We start from the raw sequence: 17,524 nt of genomic DNA on the forward strand, positions 1-17,524 counted from the left end.
GGGAAAGGGGTTTGGTTTTTTTTTTTTTTTTTTTTTTTAATATTTATTTAATTAATTTTTTTGTCTGCTCCGGGTCTTAGTTGCGTCATGCGGGATCTTTAGTTGCAGCATTCAGGATCTAGTTCCCTGACCAAGGATCGAACCTGGGCCCCCTGCATAGGGAGCATGGTGCCCTAACCGCTGGACCACCAGGGAAGTCCTGGGAAAGTGGTTCTTGATCCTCTTGCTTCGGAGGTGAGGACAGGGGTGCTTGGTGTGATCCAGGCCAACAGGGGAGTGAAATTCAAGTGCAGGTTGGTTGGTCCCCACCCGGGTATGTGCTGGGTCCCAGCTGTGGACACAGGCGTGGGCCGGGAGGAGACATGGGGCAGCAGAGGCAGACGTGCCTTTCCCTGGGTTTTCACATGAACCCCCAGAGGCCTCTGAAGGTCCCATGCGGACGAGCTCGGGGCCAGTGGAGGCGGAGAGCAGGCATGGGGGCCGAGGTGCTGGGGCCCGCAGCACAGGGAAGGTCTCAGTTCCCGACAGTGATAAAGGCAGCAGTCGGATCTCGTCTGTGAATAGTAAACTGGTTTCGCACGACAGTGAAAGTGGTGCTTATGTTATATTAATACTTGCTGATGTCTCAGCTTCGTTGTTATCTTTGCCCCACATCCCAGTGATTCCATAAAGATACGAGGAAAATTGCAGCTCGACAAGCCGCCCAGTCGCTCAGTGGGCGCGGGGCGGGAAGCAGGCCGCCTTCTCCCGGGGCGCCCGGTGTGGTGCCTGGATGTCTGGGGCTACTGCCCTACTTTCCTCACCCAGCCGGACAGAGGCAGGAGCCTCGTGGGTGTGGAGAGCAGGGGCCCCTCTCTGGTCATGGGATGAAACCAGGGGACAGATCTGCAGGGACATTTAGGGACTGAGGACACGGGGGCCCCAGGAACCCCCCCCCCAAATTGTCTGCGGTTCCCACGTGGTGGCCAAGGGCTCAGGCTCTGGCGAGAGCCGGGCCCTACCGCAGGCTGGCCGTGGGGCACCAGCCCCCTTTCTCGACATCCCTCGGTGGGGAAGGAGGCGTGGCAGAGGTAAATGGGAAGGGAGTCGCAGTACCTGGCTGGCTGCCTTTAGCGAAACTCGGCTTCTGCTTTTTCTTTCTTGGTGGGCGACGCAGAGACACAGAAGCCCTGGTCGAGCTCCTGCCCGGTCCAGGCATGGCGCGAACCCCCCTGCCGTTTAGACAAGACACAGCAGCAAGTCACTCCTGTGCAGACGACCGTATCCCCAGCCACTCAGGATGCAGCCCTTTCCCGTGACCTGATTTGGGCTGTGCTTCCGGAAGTGGGCGAGGGGGGTGGCTGAAGGTGACCAGCTGGACGGCTGCTTTCCCTGCTCTTGAGTGATGGCTTCCCCCCCACCTCCCCCCCCCCGGAAGGAACTAGGAAGCGTATCCTGGGGTGGGCCCCGGGGGCACAGACGACCTTCTCTTACACCTCGGCAGAGGGCAAAGGCTCAAGCCTCTGGGTCAAGAGCGTGGCCTCGGGACGTCCCTCTCCAGCCCCAGGGCCTCAGTTGACAAAGACTCTGCCCCGCTGGCTGCCCTGTGGTAGCAGGTGATCCCTCTTAGGAGCCTTGCCCACCGTGTTCAACGCAGTCTCGACAGGAAACACATCGTGTGGATGTCGTTTCTTTAGGACGGCTTCCCTGTCGGTTTTTCTAGAGTTTTATCTGCATATCTGTGTTGACATAGACACTGGTCTTCATACAGATGAGGAGAAACCCAACCCTTCTGAATGTCCCACAGCAACGGCCTGGTGCGGAGGGGGCTGAAGACCAGAGACACCGAGCTGTGGCCACCTGACCAGCCCGTTCCCTCCCCAGGGCGGTGGTGCCAGTTTCTGGGGCTTAATCCCAACGTCCATGGCTAGTACTGCCCTCACCTTGAGGGGGCCCTGGGACCCACTTGGAGCTCCACAAATATCACTGCCAAGTCTTCAGAAGCCCTATGAGAGGGGAAGGCTGAGCTCCCATTTCTCAGATGGGGAGACTGAGTCCGAGGTCACACAAGCAGCACTGGGTGTGGGAGACAGGAGTGAAGGCTGCACCCTCTCCCCAGGAGGCCTTCAGGAAGGACCTGGCTTAGCCGGAGACTGATGTCCAGGGCCGCCGGGAGTGTCCTGTGGAGGCTGGCCCCACACAGCCTTCTTCAGCTCCCACCTTCCACCACCCGCCGGCCCAGCACCTCCTTGGATGGATGGACTCTTGACGTCTGAGTCGTCCATGGCTCGGCCAGTCATCCTAACTTCCTGACGGCCTTTCTTCCTGTGTCCGCTGGCGCTCTGGGCTCCGAGCGAGGTTAGCGGACGATGAGCCATTGTGGCTTCCTGTGTGTCCTGCACCACGGCGTGGCCTGTTCGGGACGGGGCAGGGCAGGGTCCAGCCTTTCTCCAGCTGCACATTCCTTCTCTTCTCATGGCTGCCTGCTCTTAGCCGAGAAGAGACCTGAGCTTTCAGCTGAGAGTCCAGTGGCCTTAGGAAAACGCCTTCAGCCTCTGGGCCTGAGTTCCTCCACCTGTAAACCGAGGGGGTTACTGCGTGGTGCCCAGCAGACACTCGCTTCGCGTCGTTTGGTTTCTCTGAAGGGAAAGCAGAGCTCCCTTGGCAAGTCCACTAAGCACCGATTGAGAAGTTTCTCTCCTCTGGGTTCTGAGATTTTAAAATAGAAAACTTTTCCCTGGATCCATATCCCGCAGCCTCTGAGCGGTGATCTGTGGCCCTTTCTGCCCAGCGATTGGGTCATGATACGTGGACGGGAGTTCAGAGGGCAGGATGTGTCTCTCTGGTGACTGTCGGTGAGGACAGTCACTGCTGTTGGAGCTCATGGGGTCAAGGCACTCCGCCCCCTCCACGTGGGGACAGGAGCCCGGGCCCCCGGGAGCGTGAGAGCCAAGTGTCCCCCACGAGGTAGTGCGAGACCACATGGCCACTACCCGCCCCAACTGCATCCCCAGGTAGCTCTTGCCATGGCAACCCTCTCTGGTGCCATCATATGAGAAAGCCCCTCTGTGCGGCCAGCTCTGCCAGTGCTGGATGGAAATAAGTTTTTTAAATAGCTTCTGGTGTCCCGGGTGCAACCGGAAGCAGGGTTGGGTCTCCTCTGGGGGCACGTGTCTGAGGGTCGGTGGTTTGGGTTTGGTGGGTCAGGCTGGGGAAAAGGCGTGTGGAAGCCCTCAGTGTCTGTACATGCCCCCACTCCACCAGCCTCCCAAGCTCATACTCCAGGGAAGCCCTCTGTGCCACCAGCGTTAAATCGAAACTGTGCGAATGTTGCCAGTTTGGGGATGGCTGCTCACTCCGAGCGTCCGGAGGGGCTGCGTGTCGTCTGTGTTTGGCCCAGGGCTGAGCTTGGCCTGCCCTGTGCTCTCCCGCCTGCTGCGACAGTTCACGCTGACAGCCGTCCTCAGAGGTTGGCGTGAGGTTGTCTGTGGTTGACAGCTGTGGAAACTGAGGGACGGAGAGGCTAGGGAACAGCCCCCCAGGGCATGCAGCTGGTCAGGGTCGGAGGTTGGGTTCAGGGTCAGGAGAAGACGCATGGTGTGTCCAGGGACAGGCCGGGTTAGAGCAGGCGTCAGCCCTGAATTGTGAGTCCCGTGAGTGGAGAAAGTTCTGGAAAAGGGCGTCCCGGTGGGGCATTGCCCTGCATCTCTGCCTCCCCGGCTGTGAGGCTTGGGGAACTCTCCCTCCTCTCAGCCCTGCCCACGTGGCCTGGGGGAGGGGCCGTGAGGCCACGTGGAGCGTGGGGCAGGGCTCAGTGTGGCCCCCATCCCACTGCTGCCCTCCTCTCCTCCTGCAACCAGGAGAGAGGACTGAGTTCACCGACCTGCTGCGTGTCGCGGGGCCAGGGCGCGTGGGAGACACAGCTGGCCGCGTGGCTCTGGCGCTTCTCGTGCCGCTGGCTGTGACTGCCGGTCTCCCTGCTGCCAGCATGCAAGGCCCTTGGACTCAGCTTAACAGGCCCATCTGGAAAGCCCGGGCAGGAGGCCTGCTCACGGATGGTGCCCGAGATGTGGCAGACGAAGGCCAGGGTGGACCCTGGCTCAGGGTGCCGCGTGGGGTCGTCCTGTCCGGTCCTGGAGACGGGCCGGTCCCCAAGACTGGCTTTCTGCCTGCTTTGGGAACGCGTTTACATAGACAGGACGGGGCCACTTCAAAACCCATTCACACACGCCAAGGGTCCCGCTGGGAGGGGGGCTCTGTGAGGTCTGGGGTCTCGCTGGGCGCAGGAACTGGAGCCAAGCCCAGGGGGTCGGGGGCAGGCTTGCCTCATGGAGTGGGGCTCTGGGTGACCGTGTGTGCAGGTTTCAAGGAGTCCTGCTCCCCTGGCCCTCAGCAGTTCCCTGAGCATCTCCTGCCGGGGTCCCGGAGTTGGACCCTGGGGGTCCGCGGCCCTCCTTGTCTGATGACATGCATCAGTCACTTCACCAAGCTCCTGCTTGGGCCGGTACCTGGGCTGGACTCCAGGATCTGCCATCCAGCTGGGCAGCAGAGATGAGAAAGGCCAGTTCTGAGCCGTCGGGTCGGGGTCTGGGATGAGAGCAGCCTTTGTGAGGCCGGGCACTGCCCGTCCTGTTCACCACACTGTTCCCCTTCCTGAGACACACAGTGAAAGCCCTGGCTGCAGGCTGGCTCCGGGGTCTGTCCCCTGACGAGGGAGAGAGCTGTTGAACCGAGCACAGCAGGAAGCCTGGGACACCAGTTTCCCGTTCTTACTTCTTCACGCTTCCTCACGTTCGTGTACTTTACTCCGGTTGTTGTGGGGGAGGTGAGCATGTACACCCCGTGTTAGAGACGGGGCGGTAGGAGCTGGCGAGCAGAGGGGGCTTCCCCAGGTTGGCCCAACAGGAGAGGGGCCACTCCAGGACTGGCACCTGGACAGGCTGACCCCGAGGCTGTCCCTGCCGGGACGCCAGGGTTGTATGTCCCTCCCAGGCACCCGCTCAGTGCCCCAGTTCCGGGCACAGCCGGGTCTGACCCGCTTCCTCTCCACCCAGGTCTCACGGAGCCAGACGTGCACCAGGCTTTGTGCTGATCCTTGAGGCCTACTCCCTTTAGCCCCCTCCCGCCCCTGCAGCGGGAACTCTTCCTAGTCGTGGACGAGGAGACTGGGGACAGAGAGCAAGGGTGCCACACGTGGCTGGTGTTAGAGCCAGAACCCGAGCCCAGCCCCAAGCCCAGTCCGTCCCCACCCTGTGTACAGACACCTGTCTCCTGGGCGTCTCCCACCTGCCTCGGCCGCGACCGAGCTTCTCCAGGGTTTCCCAGGCTGCCCCAGGGACTCCACCGATGCAGGAAAAATGTGAAGTTATCTTTGACTTTCATGCCCCTTTTTGTCCCCCTTAAAATGCTTAGAGCTGTAACCGCAGTCATAAGGAGCTCGTTTATTTTATTTATTTATTATTATTATTTTTTTTGCTGTACGCGGGCCTCTCACCGCTGCGACCCCTCCCACTGCGGAGCACAGGCTCCGCGGCCATGGCTCACGGGCCCAGTCGCTCCGCGGCATGTGGGATCTTCCCGGACCGGGGCACGAACCCGTGTCCCCTGCATCGGCAGGCGGACCCTCAACCACTGCGCCACCGGGGAAGCCCAGGAGCTCGTTTATCTCGACAAAAGTGTGGCTATAAGCTATCCGGTGCTTGTGAAATAGTCTCTGAGATGATTGTTTCTGCTGGTATCGATAAATTCCAACACGGAGCAGAAAGGTCAGGCCCTGCCAGATAAAATGTCTCTTCGGCTTGTTAATTAAAGGTTTATAAGGATGTGGAAAAACGCGCTCTGGGGTAAGCTTTGGAGCGAAGAGAAGCAAACAGATGGTGATCACAGGATGGACAGTGGGTGGAAGGGGGCTTTGGTGTTCCCGGAAGGAACCCACGGTTCCCAGAAGCGGGGCGGCGGAGGGACCCTGCTCAGCAGCCTCTTTGTAGCAAACTCCTCCCCAAAGCCTGGGACTTCGGCCTTTGACCCAGGGAGTCATCCGTTCTTCCGTGTTCCTCCCGCTGCTGTGGCACAGAGGGCACCCCACACACGGTAAGGTGCTCCTTAAAGAGCCCTCGGCCACCCCGAGTCCCTGGCAGGAGTATAAATGGCAGCCATCGGGTTGGAGTCGGGCAGTATTTTAGTTCATGGAGGCAGCAAGTGAGCCATCTTCGTGCTGTGACCATCCCGCAGGCGTTCGGTATTTCCCCTGTGGCGGGTCCTGTTTCTTTCTTGGTAACTGAGTATTTGAGAACGAGGTCAAAGTAAAGCTCCCCCTATCTTCCCCCCCTACCCACTCTGACCTCGGGGGCTCTGCCCCCCCAGCAGCCTCCACCCACCCCTCCCTCTCGTGGTCCCCTCCCTCCCTCCCCCTGATTGCAAATTTCTAAGGTGTGTGGACAGATGTCCCCGGTGTCCCAAGTCAGGAGAGAGGACTGAGCGCCGACCTGCAATGAAGGCTTAGAACCACAGACGGTGGCATCCGCAAGACACACGGACCAGAGCAAAAGAGGTACCCAGAGAAGAATCCATATGAAAACACACAGGACACAGGCGCCCACGTGGATGCCAGAGAATGGAGTAGCTGGTACGAAAACACACCCGGAAACGGACACACAGCAACCCTCACGCCTTTCCGTGCAGAGACACACGGACTGGAAAAACACACAGACGGCACACACCCCTCGTCTGGAGGGCTTGATTGGGCATCTTAGCCAGAAGGGAGTCCCCAGGGAAAGCAGCTTTGTGCCTGTTCCCTGGCTCCTGTAGGTGTTGGGCATGGATTTGCCCTGTGTTCCCAGGGCCCTGGAATCTTCTGGCTACCCGTCACCCGCGCAGGAACCCCTGCACCCAGGGGACCACACAGCTCCGCTCACTGATGGAGTGAAGTGCCCGTGTGGGCCTTTCATCACAGAACCTGCTGGATGGACAGGCCAGCTTCTTCTCATCCTGTGGTCCCCAGGTTGATGGAATCGTCTGGAAGCTTGTCAGTCAAATGGTGCTCCCTTCGTGCCTGCCTCTCACCTGCCCAGGTCTGGGCCGGGGCCCAGGGGTTGTGATGCCGATGAGACCGCAGGTCCAGGGGAGGGAGAGGGCACAGCCTTCTACGCGCATCCCTTTGCAGAAGGCGGGCAGAGCCTTTAAAATGGGCATTGGGCAGGGCTCGCCAAGCGGTGCTGGAGAGGGACTGAAAGCGGTACTGTGGATTGAGACGCTTCCTCTTAAAATGACCACGTCTGTTTGGGTGCTCGCTGCATTGCATTTAAGCTCTGTTCCAGCAAATGTCCACAGGGACTTTCCAGTTAAATGTGGATAATTTGGCTTCATGCAGAGAGGCAAGCAGCTGGCTGGAAGGACGGGAGCCTCAGAGCTTCGCCCACTTTAGGGCAGGTGGAAAATTCCAGAGGAGGGAGGAGCCACCCCATCATAATCTGGAGAAGCAGCTCTGTGGGTTGTGGGGCTCTGCTGTGTCATTTGGAGAAGGATGACGCTCATTCCAGGGACAGAGAGCTACAAGGGGGGAAGTAGGGGGGTGATTTTCAGCAGCTTTGTTAGAATAATATATACAGTAAGTTATCATATTTAAAGCGTGCAAGATGTTTGACATAGGTCTACACCTGTGAAACCATCACCGGGATCAAGATAGTGAACACACCCTTGACCCTCAAAAATTTCCCTGTGTCTTTGATCCCTTCCTCCGATCCCCTCATCTCCACACAACCTCTGATCCCTTTAGATGAGTTTGCATTTTCTGGAATTTCACATAAATGGCATCATACAATAAGAAGTCCTTTTTTTTGGTCCTGCTCCATTCAGCAAGATTACTTTGAGATTCATCCACGTTGTGTGTATCAACTGCGTATTCCTTTTTTATTTCTGAGTCATATTCCATTGGGTGGATTTGCCACAGTTTGTTCATCTGTGGACCTGTTGATGACCATCTGGGCTGTTTCCATTTGGGGCGATCGCAAGTAGAGGTGCTGTGAACTGCTCTGGAACAAGCCTCTGTGTGGGCGTGTGCTTTCATTTCTCTTGGGTAATGCCTAGGGGTAGAATGTTTTAGTTGGGACTGCTATAACAAAATACCACCCACTGGGGGTGGGGCGGGGCTTAAATGACAGACATTCATTTCTCACAGTTCTGGAAGCTGGGAGGTCCAGGATCAAGGTGCTGGCTGATTTTGTTTGCGGTGCAAACCCTCTTCCTGATTTGCAGTTGGATGCTGTCTTTGACCATTCGGGCTGCTATAACAAAATACCACAGACTGGGTGGTTACTGTAAACAGAAGTTTATTGCTCACAGTTGTGGAGGCCGGAAGTTGGAGATCAGGGTGCCAGCATGGTCAGGTGAGGGCTCTCTTTCCGGCTACAGACTTCTTGGTGTATTCTTGCCTGGGGGAAAGAGCTAAGAGTCTCTGCAGGGCTTCCCTGGTGGCGCAGTGGTTGAGAATCTGCCTGCTAATGCGGGGGACACGGGTTCGAGCCCTGGTCTGGGAAGATTCCACATGCCGCGGAGCAACTGGGCCCGTGGGCCACAACTACTGAGCCTGCGCGTCTGGAGCCTGTGCTCCACAACAAGAGAGGCCACGACAGTGAGAAGCCCGCGCACCGCGCTGAAGAGTGGCCCCCGCTTGCCACAACTAGAGAAAGCCCTCGCACAGAGACGAAGACCCAACACAGCCAAAACCAAAAATAAATAAATTGAAAGAAGGCTCAACATTTAAAAAAAAAAAAAGAGTCTCTGCAGCCTTTTTTATAGGCACGAGTCCCATTCATTTCATCAGGATTCCCCCCTCCTGGCTTAAGCACCTCCCAAAGGCCCTGCCTTCTAACACCATCACATTGAGAGTTAGGATCCCAACAAGCGAATTTTAGGGGGACACAAACATTTAAACCATGGCAGACTCCTTGCTGTGTCCTCACGTGGCAGAGAGAGAGGGGAAGCAAGCCCTCTTATGTTTGTCCTTATGAAGACACTAATCCCATCGTGAGGACCCCACCCTCATGACCTGATCACCCGCAAAGGCTCCATCTCCAAAAGCATCGCACTGGAGATTAGCGTTTCAACATACAAGTTCTGGGGGGACGGACATCAACATTCAGTCCATAGCAGGTAAATGTATATTTCACTTTCTACGAAATGGTCAAACTGTTCCAGTGTGATTGCGCTGCTTTATGTTCCCAAGAGTAGTGCATGCACCTCACCAGCTCTGGACTTGGTCAGCCTTTCTTATTGTAGCCGTCTGAATGGGTGCATAGTGGTGTCTTACTGTGGTTTAATTCGCATTTCTCTAACGAATGATGTTTCGTACCTCTTCATTTGCTTATTTGCCAACAGCATATCTTCTTTAGTGATGTGTTCTATTCAAATCAGTTTTTAATTGGGTTGTTTGTTTTCCAGTTACTGGGTTTTGACAGTTGTTTTATACATTCTGGATACAAGTCTTTTATCAGATAGGTAATTTGCACATGTTTTTTCCCAGTCTGTGGCTCGTTTTTTCATTCTTTTAACACTGTCTCTCCAGCGTCAGGAGTTTTTAATTTTTTGAAGTCTAGTGTATTAATTTGTCCTTATATGGATTATGCTTTTGGTGTGGTGTCCAAGGCACTGTGCCTAACCCACAGCCCCAAAGATTTTCTCCTGTGTTTTCTCCTAGAAATTTTACAGTTTTAGGCTTTACATTTAGGTCTCTAAATGTAAAAAAACCATTTGGGTTTTTTTAAAAATATGTGAGACGTATAGATTAGTTATGTCTCGTTTTTTTTTTTTTTTTTTTTTTTTTTTTTGGAGGCAGGCGGACGCCCAACCACTGCGCCACCAGGGAAGCCCCCCTCGTTTGTTTTTAATATATGAGTATCTACTTGTTCCAACACCATTTGTGAAACTGTTGTCCTTTCTCCACTATGTTAATGGAGTTTGCAGCCTTTGCTGAAAAATCAATTGACCATATATGTTTGAGTCTATTTTTGGACTCTATTCAGTTCCATTGATCTATTATTTGCATAACTTAACACCTATACCACACTGTCTTGATTACTGTAGCTTTATAATAGGTCTTAAAGTTGGGAAATATAAGTCCTTCACTTTGTTTGTTTGATGTTGTTTTTTGTTTGTTTCAAGTTATTTTGGCTATTCTGGGTCCTTTGCATTGCCACATGCATTTAAAAAGGACCTTGTCATTTTCTACCCTTTTTGGGGTGAATTTTGATGGAGGCTGTATTGAAGCCATAGGTCGATTTGGGGAGCATTTACATCTTAATAATACTGGCCTCTGATCCATGGTTATGGTATGTCTCTCTCTTTATGCAGGTATTTTAAAAATTTCTCTCATCAGTGTTTGAAAGTTTTCAGTGTACAGCTCTTATACAGCTATTGTGGTATTTATCCCTAAGTATTCCTCATTTCTTATGCTGTTGCAAATGGCAGGTAAACGTTTTTTTAAATTTCTAAATGTTCGTGCTAGTATATAGAAATACAATTGCTTTTTGTATGTTGAAGTTGTATCCTGCAACCTCGCTAAGCTCAATTATTAGTTCTAACAGCCTTTTTTTGTAGATTCCATCAGATTTTCTACGTAGTTGCTACTGCCATCTGCAGAGACAGTTTTATTTCTTCTTCCTAATCTGCAGGCCTTTTATTTCTTTTTCTTGCCTTATTGCACTGGCTAGGACTTCTAGTCCAATGGCAACAAGAGTGGTAAGAGAACATCCCTACCTCATCCCTGATCTCCGTGGAAAAACATTCATCATTAAGTATGATGGTAGCTGTTCATTTTTTATAGATGCCTCTTATCAGGTTAAGGAAGTTAACCTTATTTCTCGCCTTATTGCACTGGCTAGGACTTCTAGTCCAATGGCAACAGGAGTGGTAAGAGAACATCCCTGCCTCATTCCTGATCTCAGTGGAAAAACATTCATCATTAAGTATGATGGTAGCTGTTCATTTTTTATAGATGCCTTTTATCAGGTTAAGAAGTTACTTTCTCTTCCTAGTTTGCTGAAATTTTTTATCATGAACGGATGTTGAATTTCGTTCACTGCTTTCTCTGCATACATTGAGATAACCATATTATTTTCTGACTGATTTTCACATGGTGATGCAGCCTTGCATTCCTGGGATGAGTTCAACTTATTCAGGATGTATCATCCTTCATATTATTGCTGGGGTTGACTTGCTGACACTTTGTTAAGAATTTTGGCTTCTGAGTTCAAGAGAGAACCCCTGTGGTCACTGGTGGTTTGGCTGGCCCCAAGTGAGAGATGCCACTCCCCATCAGGCAGGCTCATGGGGTACAAACGTGGCCATGTGAAACCTCCCCTTCAGCAGCTGTAGGTAGTGTTGATTCCTCGAAAAGGGACCTTAGGCAAACGGGAACCCCAAAACACATCCTCTGTGTTTGTGTGGGCCTGGAGTCCCTGGGAGTGTGTCATCTCCTATCTCCACACCCTGAATATCCACCCTGCTGCAGGTGTGGCCATCCCATCATGCATTGGCAAGAGCCCTGACTCGGAGGCTGAGATTTGAGGGTGTGTTGGGGTGAGCCCTGGTCATGGCCCCTCCTGAGTTAGCACAGTGGGGACATATATCAAGGGCCCAAAATAGTCCTACCTTTTAAAATTTCTACCCATTGATGGACTTCCCTGGTGGTGCAGTGGTTAAGAATCCGCCTGCCAAGGCAGGGGACACAGGTTCAATCCCTGGTCTGGGAAGATCCCACATGCAGCAGAGCAGCTAAGCCCGTGTGCCACAACTACTAAGCCTGTGCTCTAGAGCCCGTGAGCCACAACTACTGAGCCCAAGTGCCACAACTACTGAAGCCTGCGCACCCTAGAACCTGTGAGCTGAAACTACTGAGCCCACCTGCTGCAACTACTGAAGCCCACACGCCCAGAGCCCGTGCTCCGCAACAAGAGAAAGCACCGCAATGAGAAGCCCCTGCTCACTGCAACTAGAAAAAAGCCCACGTGCAGCAGCGAAGACCCAATGCGGACTAACTAACTAACTAAATAAATAAATAAATAAAATCCCTACCCATTGATTCCTGTTTTCAGACTCTGCTACAGAAATACTTTGTGATGTGGAAATGGCTTTATCCATAGAGATGTATGTTGCACCACTGTTTATTAATCAGAAAAGGATGGGAATAAAACCCAAATTCCTAGGAAGATGGGATTGGCTGAGGAAAGAGCATGATGTCTGCTGAATGAAAGACTCTATAACCATTAAAGGAGTGATTTATGGAGATTGTAACAAGTTCAGGAAACCTTACACGTGTCCTTAAGTACAAGTAGAAAAACAGGTTACACATCACATTCTGTTTGGCGTGAGTGGTGTTGTGTCTTTGGGTAAAATGAGAGTGGATTCCACTCTGGGGAAATGAGAAAAGACAAGTCCAAGGAAACTGGGAAGGAAGGAAGCTCCAAGTTTAGCACGATTTTTTTTCTTAATTAACCTTCACCGGTTCTTATTAGTGGCCTCCTTTATTTTGTCAAGATATACATCATGTTTACTAAATAACCTGTCCTGAAATTTGACAGGATTATTGAGGTCACAACTATAGGCAAATTGAGCTGTGTGTACTCTGTAAACTTAAGGTGATTTTTATAAATCTAATAAACTCCTTCTTCTCCCTTCTCTGTCTTTCCTGCTCTATTCTCTCTCCCTCTTCTCTGTCTCTCAGACTCTCCTTCCTTCATTTTCTTTCTGCCCCTTCCTCCCTCCTTTTCACTTTGCATGTTTGTATGTTCATAGATCAAATAAAATAACAAAAAATGTTTGCAGGGAATCAATATGAAAAAAAGCCAAACAGGTTACAGAATCCCATGTACAGCTATAGAGAAAACGTACTTAAAAGGAAGCTAATGTGAGACAGTGATAGTTTTCTGGGGATGCCATTCTCTTTCTTTTTCTGGTTTCCAAAATTTCTTGCATGTTACATATTACTTTCGTGATTTAAAAGCTTACCATTAGGGCTTCCCTGGTGGCGCAGTGGTTGAGAGTCCGCCTGCCGATGCAGGGGACACGGGTTCGTGCTCCGGTCTGGGAAGATCCCACATGCCGCGGAGCGGCTGGGCCCGCGAGGCGTGGCCGCTGAGCCTGCGCGTCCGGAGCCTGTGCTCCGCAACGGGAGAGGCCACAACAGTGAGAGGCCCGTGTACCGCCAAAAAAAAAAAAAAAAAAAAGCTTACCATTAAGAGAGAGGAGAGCAGAGTTCGCTGTCTCCAAGGCACCCCTGCGCCGCCAGGCTGGGGAGAGTCGCCGGGTGCCGGCCGGGTGGGGTCGCGTGAGTCCTGGTGCCGTGTCCTGTCTCAGTGCCGCCCTCCTCTTGTCTTCCAGGCTTTGGGAACCATCACTGCAGTGCCTGTCACAGGTCCTCAGGTGAGCTCCTTGCAGAGGTTGGCCGGGCAAGGAGCGGCAGTGCTACCTCAGGTAAGCAGCCTGCGGGTGGGCCCCGGGCTGTCTGTCTGTCTGTCCACAGCCCCTCAGCAGTGAGGTTTAGGTGAGCCCTGAGCTGGGTGTGACGTCGTGGGAGTCCCTTTCCTCTCCTGCCTCCTCTGCCTGCCCTTCAGAGGAGATGTTTGGACCAGACCCAGTTTTTCACACAGTGAGGAATTGAGAAATCAATTTAGTGGGTCATGACCAGGATTTTTTTTTAATGGAATAAACTAGGCTGGACTAGAAGACAGCAGAAAATACCAAGACGCATCATAAGCATTTTTTTGTGAACAATTTGTTTCTGGACTGGATCACGACGTAATGGAGATTTCTTAATACAAATTGATTGATTGATTGATTGATTATTTTTGGCTGCATCAGGTCTTCGTTGCTGCACGCGGGCTTTCTCTAGTTGTGGTGAGCGGGGGCTACTCTGCATTGCGGTGCACGGGCTTCTTGTTGCGGTGGCTTCTCTTGTTGCGGAGCACGGGCTCTAGGCATGCAGGCTCAGTAGTTGTGGCACGTGGGCTCAGTAGTTGTGGCTCGCGGGCTCAGTAGTTGTGGCTCGCAGGCTCCAGAGCACAGACTCAGTAGTTGTGGTGCACGGGCTTAGTTGCTCCGCAGCATGTGGGGTCTTCCCAGTCCAGGGCTCGAACCCGTGTCCCCTGCATAGCAGGCAGATTCTTAACCACTGCGCCACCAGGGAAGTCCTAATGGAGATCTTTGAATATGGGTCACAGTCAAAAAAGTGTTAGAAGCTCTGGACAAAAGGGTGCATTTCAGGAGACGGCGCAGACGCCAGGCCTTGGGCCTGGGTTCCAGCCGGGGTCCCCCGCTGGGCTCTGCACTGTGGTCAAGTCACCTGGGCTGCGTCTCCTCGTCTGCAGAGAGGGTCGTGCCAGTGCCTCCCTGGTGGCCGTGAGGACTGAATCGGGGCACAAAGCCTGCTGCTGCTGAGCTGCGAGGGGCTGCCGGCTGCACAGGCGACAACGGCTCCTGCCTGTCCTGGGGCCGCAGGCCTGGGCCGATGCCACCAGCTTGAGGACAGTGAGGGGCGGCTGCCCTGGGCCCTCTTGTCCTTGTGGCAGCCTCGCTGAATGTCCACCTGTGCTGAATCAGACAGGATCCTGTCCCCAAGAGGCTCAGATTCCGGGGGGGGACAGACAAGGAACCAGACGATTTGAACCCAGAGTGATTGGCCTGAGTCAGAAGGATTCACGGGGGCTATGGGAGCCTTGAGGAGGCTCATAGCCTGCCTGGGGGTCAGGGAGGGCTTCCTGGAGGAGATGGTGCTAGAAGCAGGGCTCCGAGGGTAGGAAGTCTTGGTAGTCCAAGGTGGAGGCAGGCCTCAGGGGACGAGCACCCCAGGATACTGGAGCATGAGGACACGGGGGTGAGAAAAGGAGGCAGGTGGCAGTGGGGAGACCGGAACCGCAGGCCTGGCGGCACTGGAAGGGGAAGTGGGAGCAGGCATAGCACTGGAGACGTCAGCAGAGGCCTTCTGGGGGCCTTGGATATGGAGTAATGGAGCTGAGCTTTGCCTGTCAGTGACTGAATGGCCGTGGGGAGCTACGGAAGGCTCTTGAGCAAGGGAGGGTCAGGACTGGGGCTCCAAGGAAAGGCTTCTGCTCAAGGTCAGTGCTGTCTTCCTAGGAGTTTTCACTCCCACGTACACCCCTGAACTGTAAAAGTCCAAGGGCCACCTCTCCCTCTGCCCCAGTATATGCGTGCGTGCGCGCACACACGCACACACGCACACACCCGCGACCAGAGCCCCCGGGCCAGTCAGTGCACGCCCAGGACCCGGGCAGCCTTGGCAGGTCCATGGTTTCTCCGCTGCCGTCTCCTCACCTCTAACGTGGGAGTCCCTGACCAGGTCATGTCTGTGCCCCTGTCATCTGCCATGGCTGTCATCACCCCGTCTGTGTGTCTTATCTGACCGTGCCACTGTCCCTCCCTCCCCAGGTTAGGCCAAAGACTCTGATTCCAGACAGCCTCCCCGTCACCCCGGGCCGGGACCGGCCACCCAAGCAGCCCCCAACCTTCCAGAAGGCCACCGTGGTCAGTATCAAGAACCCCAGCCCAGCCCTCCCCACTGCCAACAGCACCGTGAGCCATGTGCCAACGCCCGGCAGCCAGCCCCGTGCCCTCGCCGAGCCTGCCACCGTCACCTCTCCTCTGAGCAGTGCCGGGGTGGCCTACGCCCTCATCTCCACCGCCCCCAGCAATGCCACCGCCATGGCCCCCAGCACCGCCGTGTCCGTGGTCAGCGACAGCGTCAAAGTCCAGCCCCTCCTCATCAGTGCCGACAACCAGGTGAGGGCGCCCGCGGGCAGGCTCCCCAAGGGGCCAGGTGAAGGGGGCCCGGGCAGAATGAATGACCGGATGGCGGAACGATTAGGTGGCCAAAGGAATGGATGGAGTGTGAACAGAGGACTGAATGAACAGCGTGGGAATGAACAATAAGTGAATGAATCAGTGCATAAATGGGGGGTGGGGGTGGGGCGTGTACAAATGAATGAATGAGTCAGTGGTAGAATGAATGGTGTGTGAATGAGGGTGTGGATGAATGAATGAATTGGCGTGGGAATAATGGGGGTACAAGGGAATGACTGTGAACAAAAGACTGGGTGGCTGAATGAATTAATACCAGTAGGAAAAGAATGATTGGTCGATGGATGAATTACTTCACTTGTTGGAATAATTAATTAACAAAACGTGGCCAAGTGGACCACTGGAAGAGTCTCTGCCAATGGAGGGAGATAGTCAAGGACTTTTTGGACCCCGGGTGCCTGAACGGAATATCTATGATTTGTTGCCAAGATTTAAAACTAAAACTCAGATCCTCTTCCTGTTCCCGTCTGAGCTCCTTGATGATTGTGTGAGGTGTTTGGGGCTGCATAGGAGGTTCCATTTCCTCTCTTTGTTTCCAATTCAGGGTCCACCAGGCTGCCCCTCTCTTGCTTATGGCCCGTGTCCCCTGTTTCCCAGCCCTGGTGTCAGCCACTTTCCTGCAGCCGTATGTTATCGCACTCAGTATATTTCTGGGTATGTTTTTGAGCTCTCTCACTTATGGACAGTATCCCCGAGGATTCTCCAAGCCTAAAGAGTTATCGCCAGCCAGGGTCGGATGGCAAGTTCCAGTGAGGAAACGTGCACCCCAGGATGGTACCTGGTCCGGAAGGGTTGCTTAGCAGACGCTTGTTGGTTGAGTGTGTTTGTTTCACTGTAACCTCACTAGCATCCAGTGTTGTCATTTTTAAATGCTTTTTGTTCCTTTAGTTGATGCAGACAGATGCTGGTTGTTGAAAGCGGAATTCCTTTGGTTAGTATTGAACTTGAAGGTTTCCCTGTACTTTTCAAGAATCCTGTCTCCTTCCATGTGACTCATCTGAGGGTATTCTTTGCCCCTTTTTCTGCGGGGGATCTTACTCTTTTCTTCCCATGAATATAAAAAGGGAGCATTTTTTTCCATCCAGAGAATTCTGGGATTTCAAAATTATGTTACAAAGAGGAACAAAGTCCTTTCCCTTAAGCCAGCAGAAAAATGGGATGCATTTTCTCTTCATGTGTAAGAGCTTCAAATTCACAAGTCACCGAAAAAGAAACAAAAACAAAAAGTCTGCTGCAAGTATCCGAGGAAAAAATTCACAAGTCACTAGGTGTTCTTAGGAGGGAAAAACAGTTCGAGTCACTCCCGGTTGAGGCCAGACCCAGGGCTGCTCCTGGTAAATTCTTTCACCTAGATCCATGAAAAAGATAACGATTCTTTCCCAATTCAATGTCCAAAAAAATAAATAAGCTAGATGATTCACAGGTGAAGGCGATTGTGGCCTAGGGAGAGGCCGGGCAGCAGAAGTCAATCTCAGACTTCTCAGCTCCAGGCACCTCACCCCAACCAATGAGCCCTGAACCCCATGAGGACCGCTGGATCGGGGCTGCGCTGCCTGATGCTGAGGGGGGTCTAGACTCCCCTCCCCCTCTCCATTCCCCCAGGATTGGCAGGGCCCCTCAGAGTGAGCAAAACGGGACCTCCTTTCTCCCACCTGCCCGCCCCCCCAGGCCAGGATTG

The 17,524-nt window shown here is 53.5% G+C and overlaps 1 protein-coding gene across 2 annotated transcripts in view; it reads left to right on the forward strand.

The window, feature by feature from the left end:
- PHF21B (PHD finger protein 21B) overlaps positions 1–17,524 on the forward strand; it is a 96,904-nt gene that overhangs the window by 59,520 nt on the left and 19,860 nt on the right. For both annotated transcript variants that reach the window (XM_024737619.1, XM_024737620.1), the window contains exons 3-4: positions 13,354–13,446; positions 15,418–15,768. In XM_024737619.1, coding sequence (XP_024593387.1) covers positions 13,354–13,446; positions 15,418–15,768 — 444 coding nt within the window. The remainder of the gene's footprint in view (positions 1–13,353; positions 13,447–15,417; positions 15,769–17,524) is intronic.

Source organism: Neophocaena asiaeorientalis, unplaced genomic scaffold (assembly GCF_003031525.2).
Source record: "Neophocaena asiaeorientalis asiaeorientalis breed wild unplaced genomic scaffold, Neophocaena_asiaeorientalis_V1.1 scaffold242, whole genome shotgun sequence".
Taxonomy (NCBI): domain Eukaryota; kingdom Metazoa; phylum Chordata; class Mammalia; order Artiodactyla; family Phocoenidae; genus Neophocaena; species Neophocaena asiaeorientalis.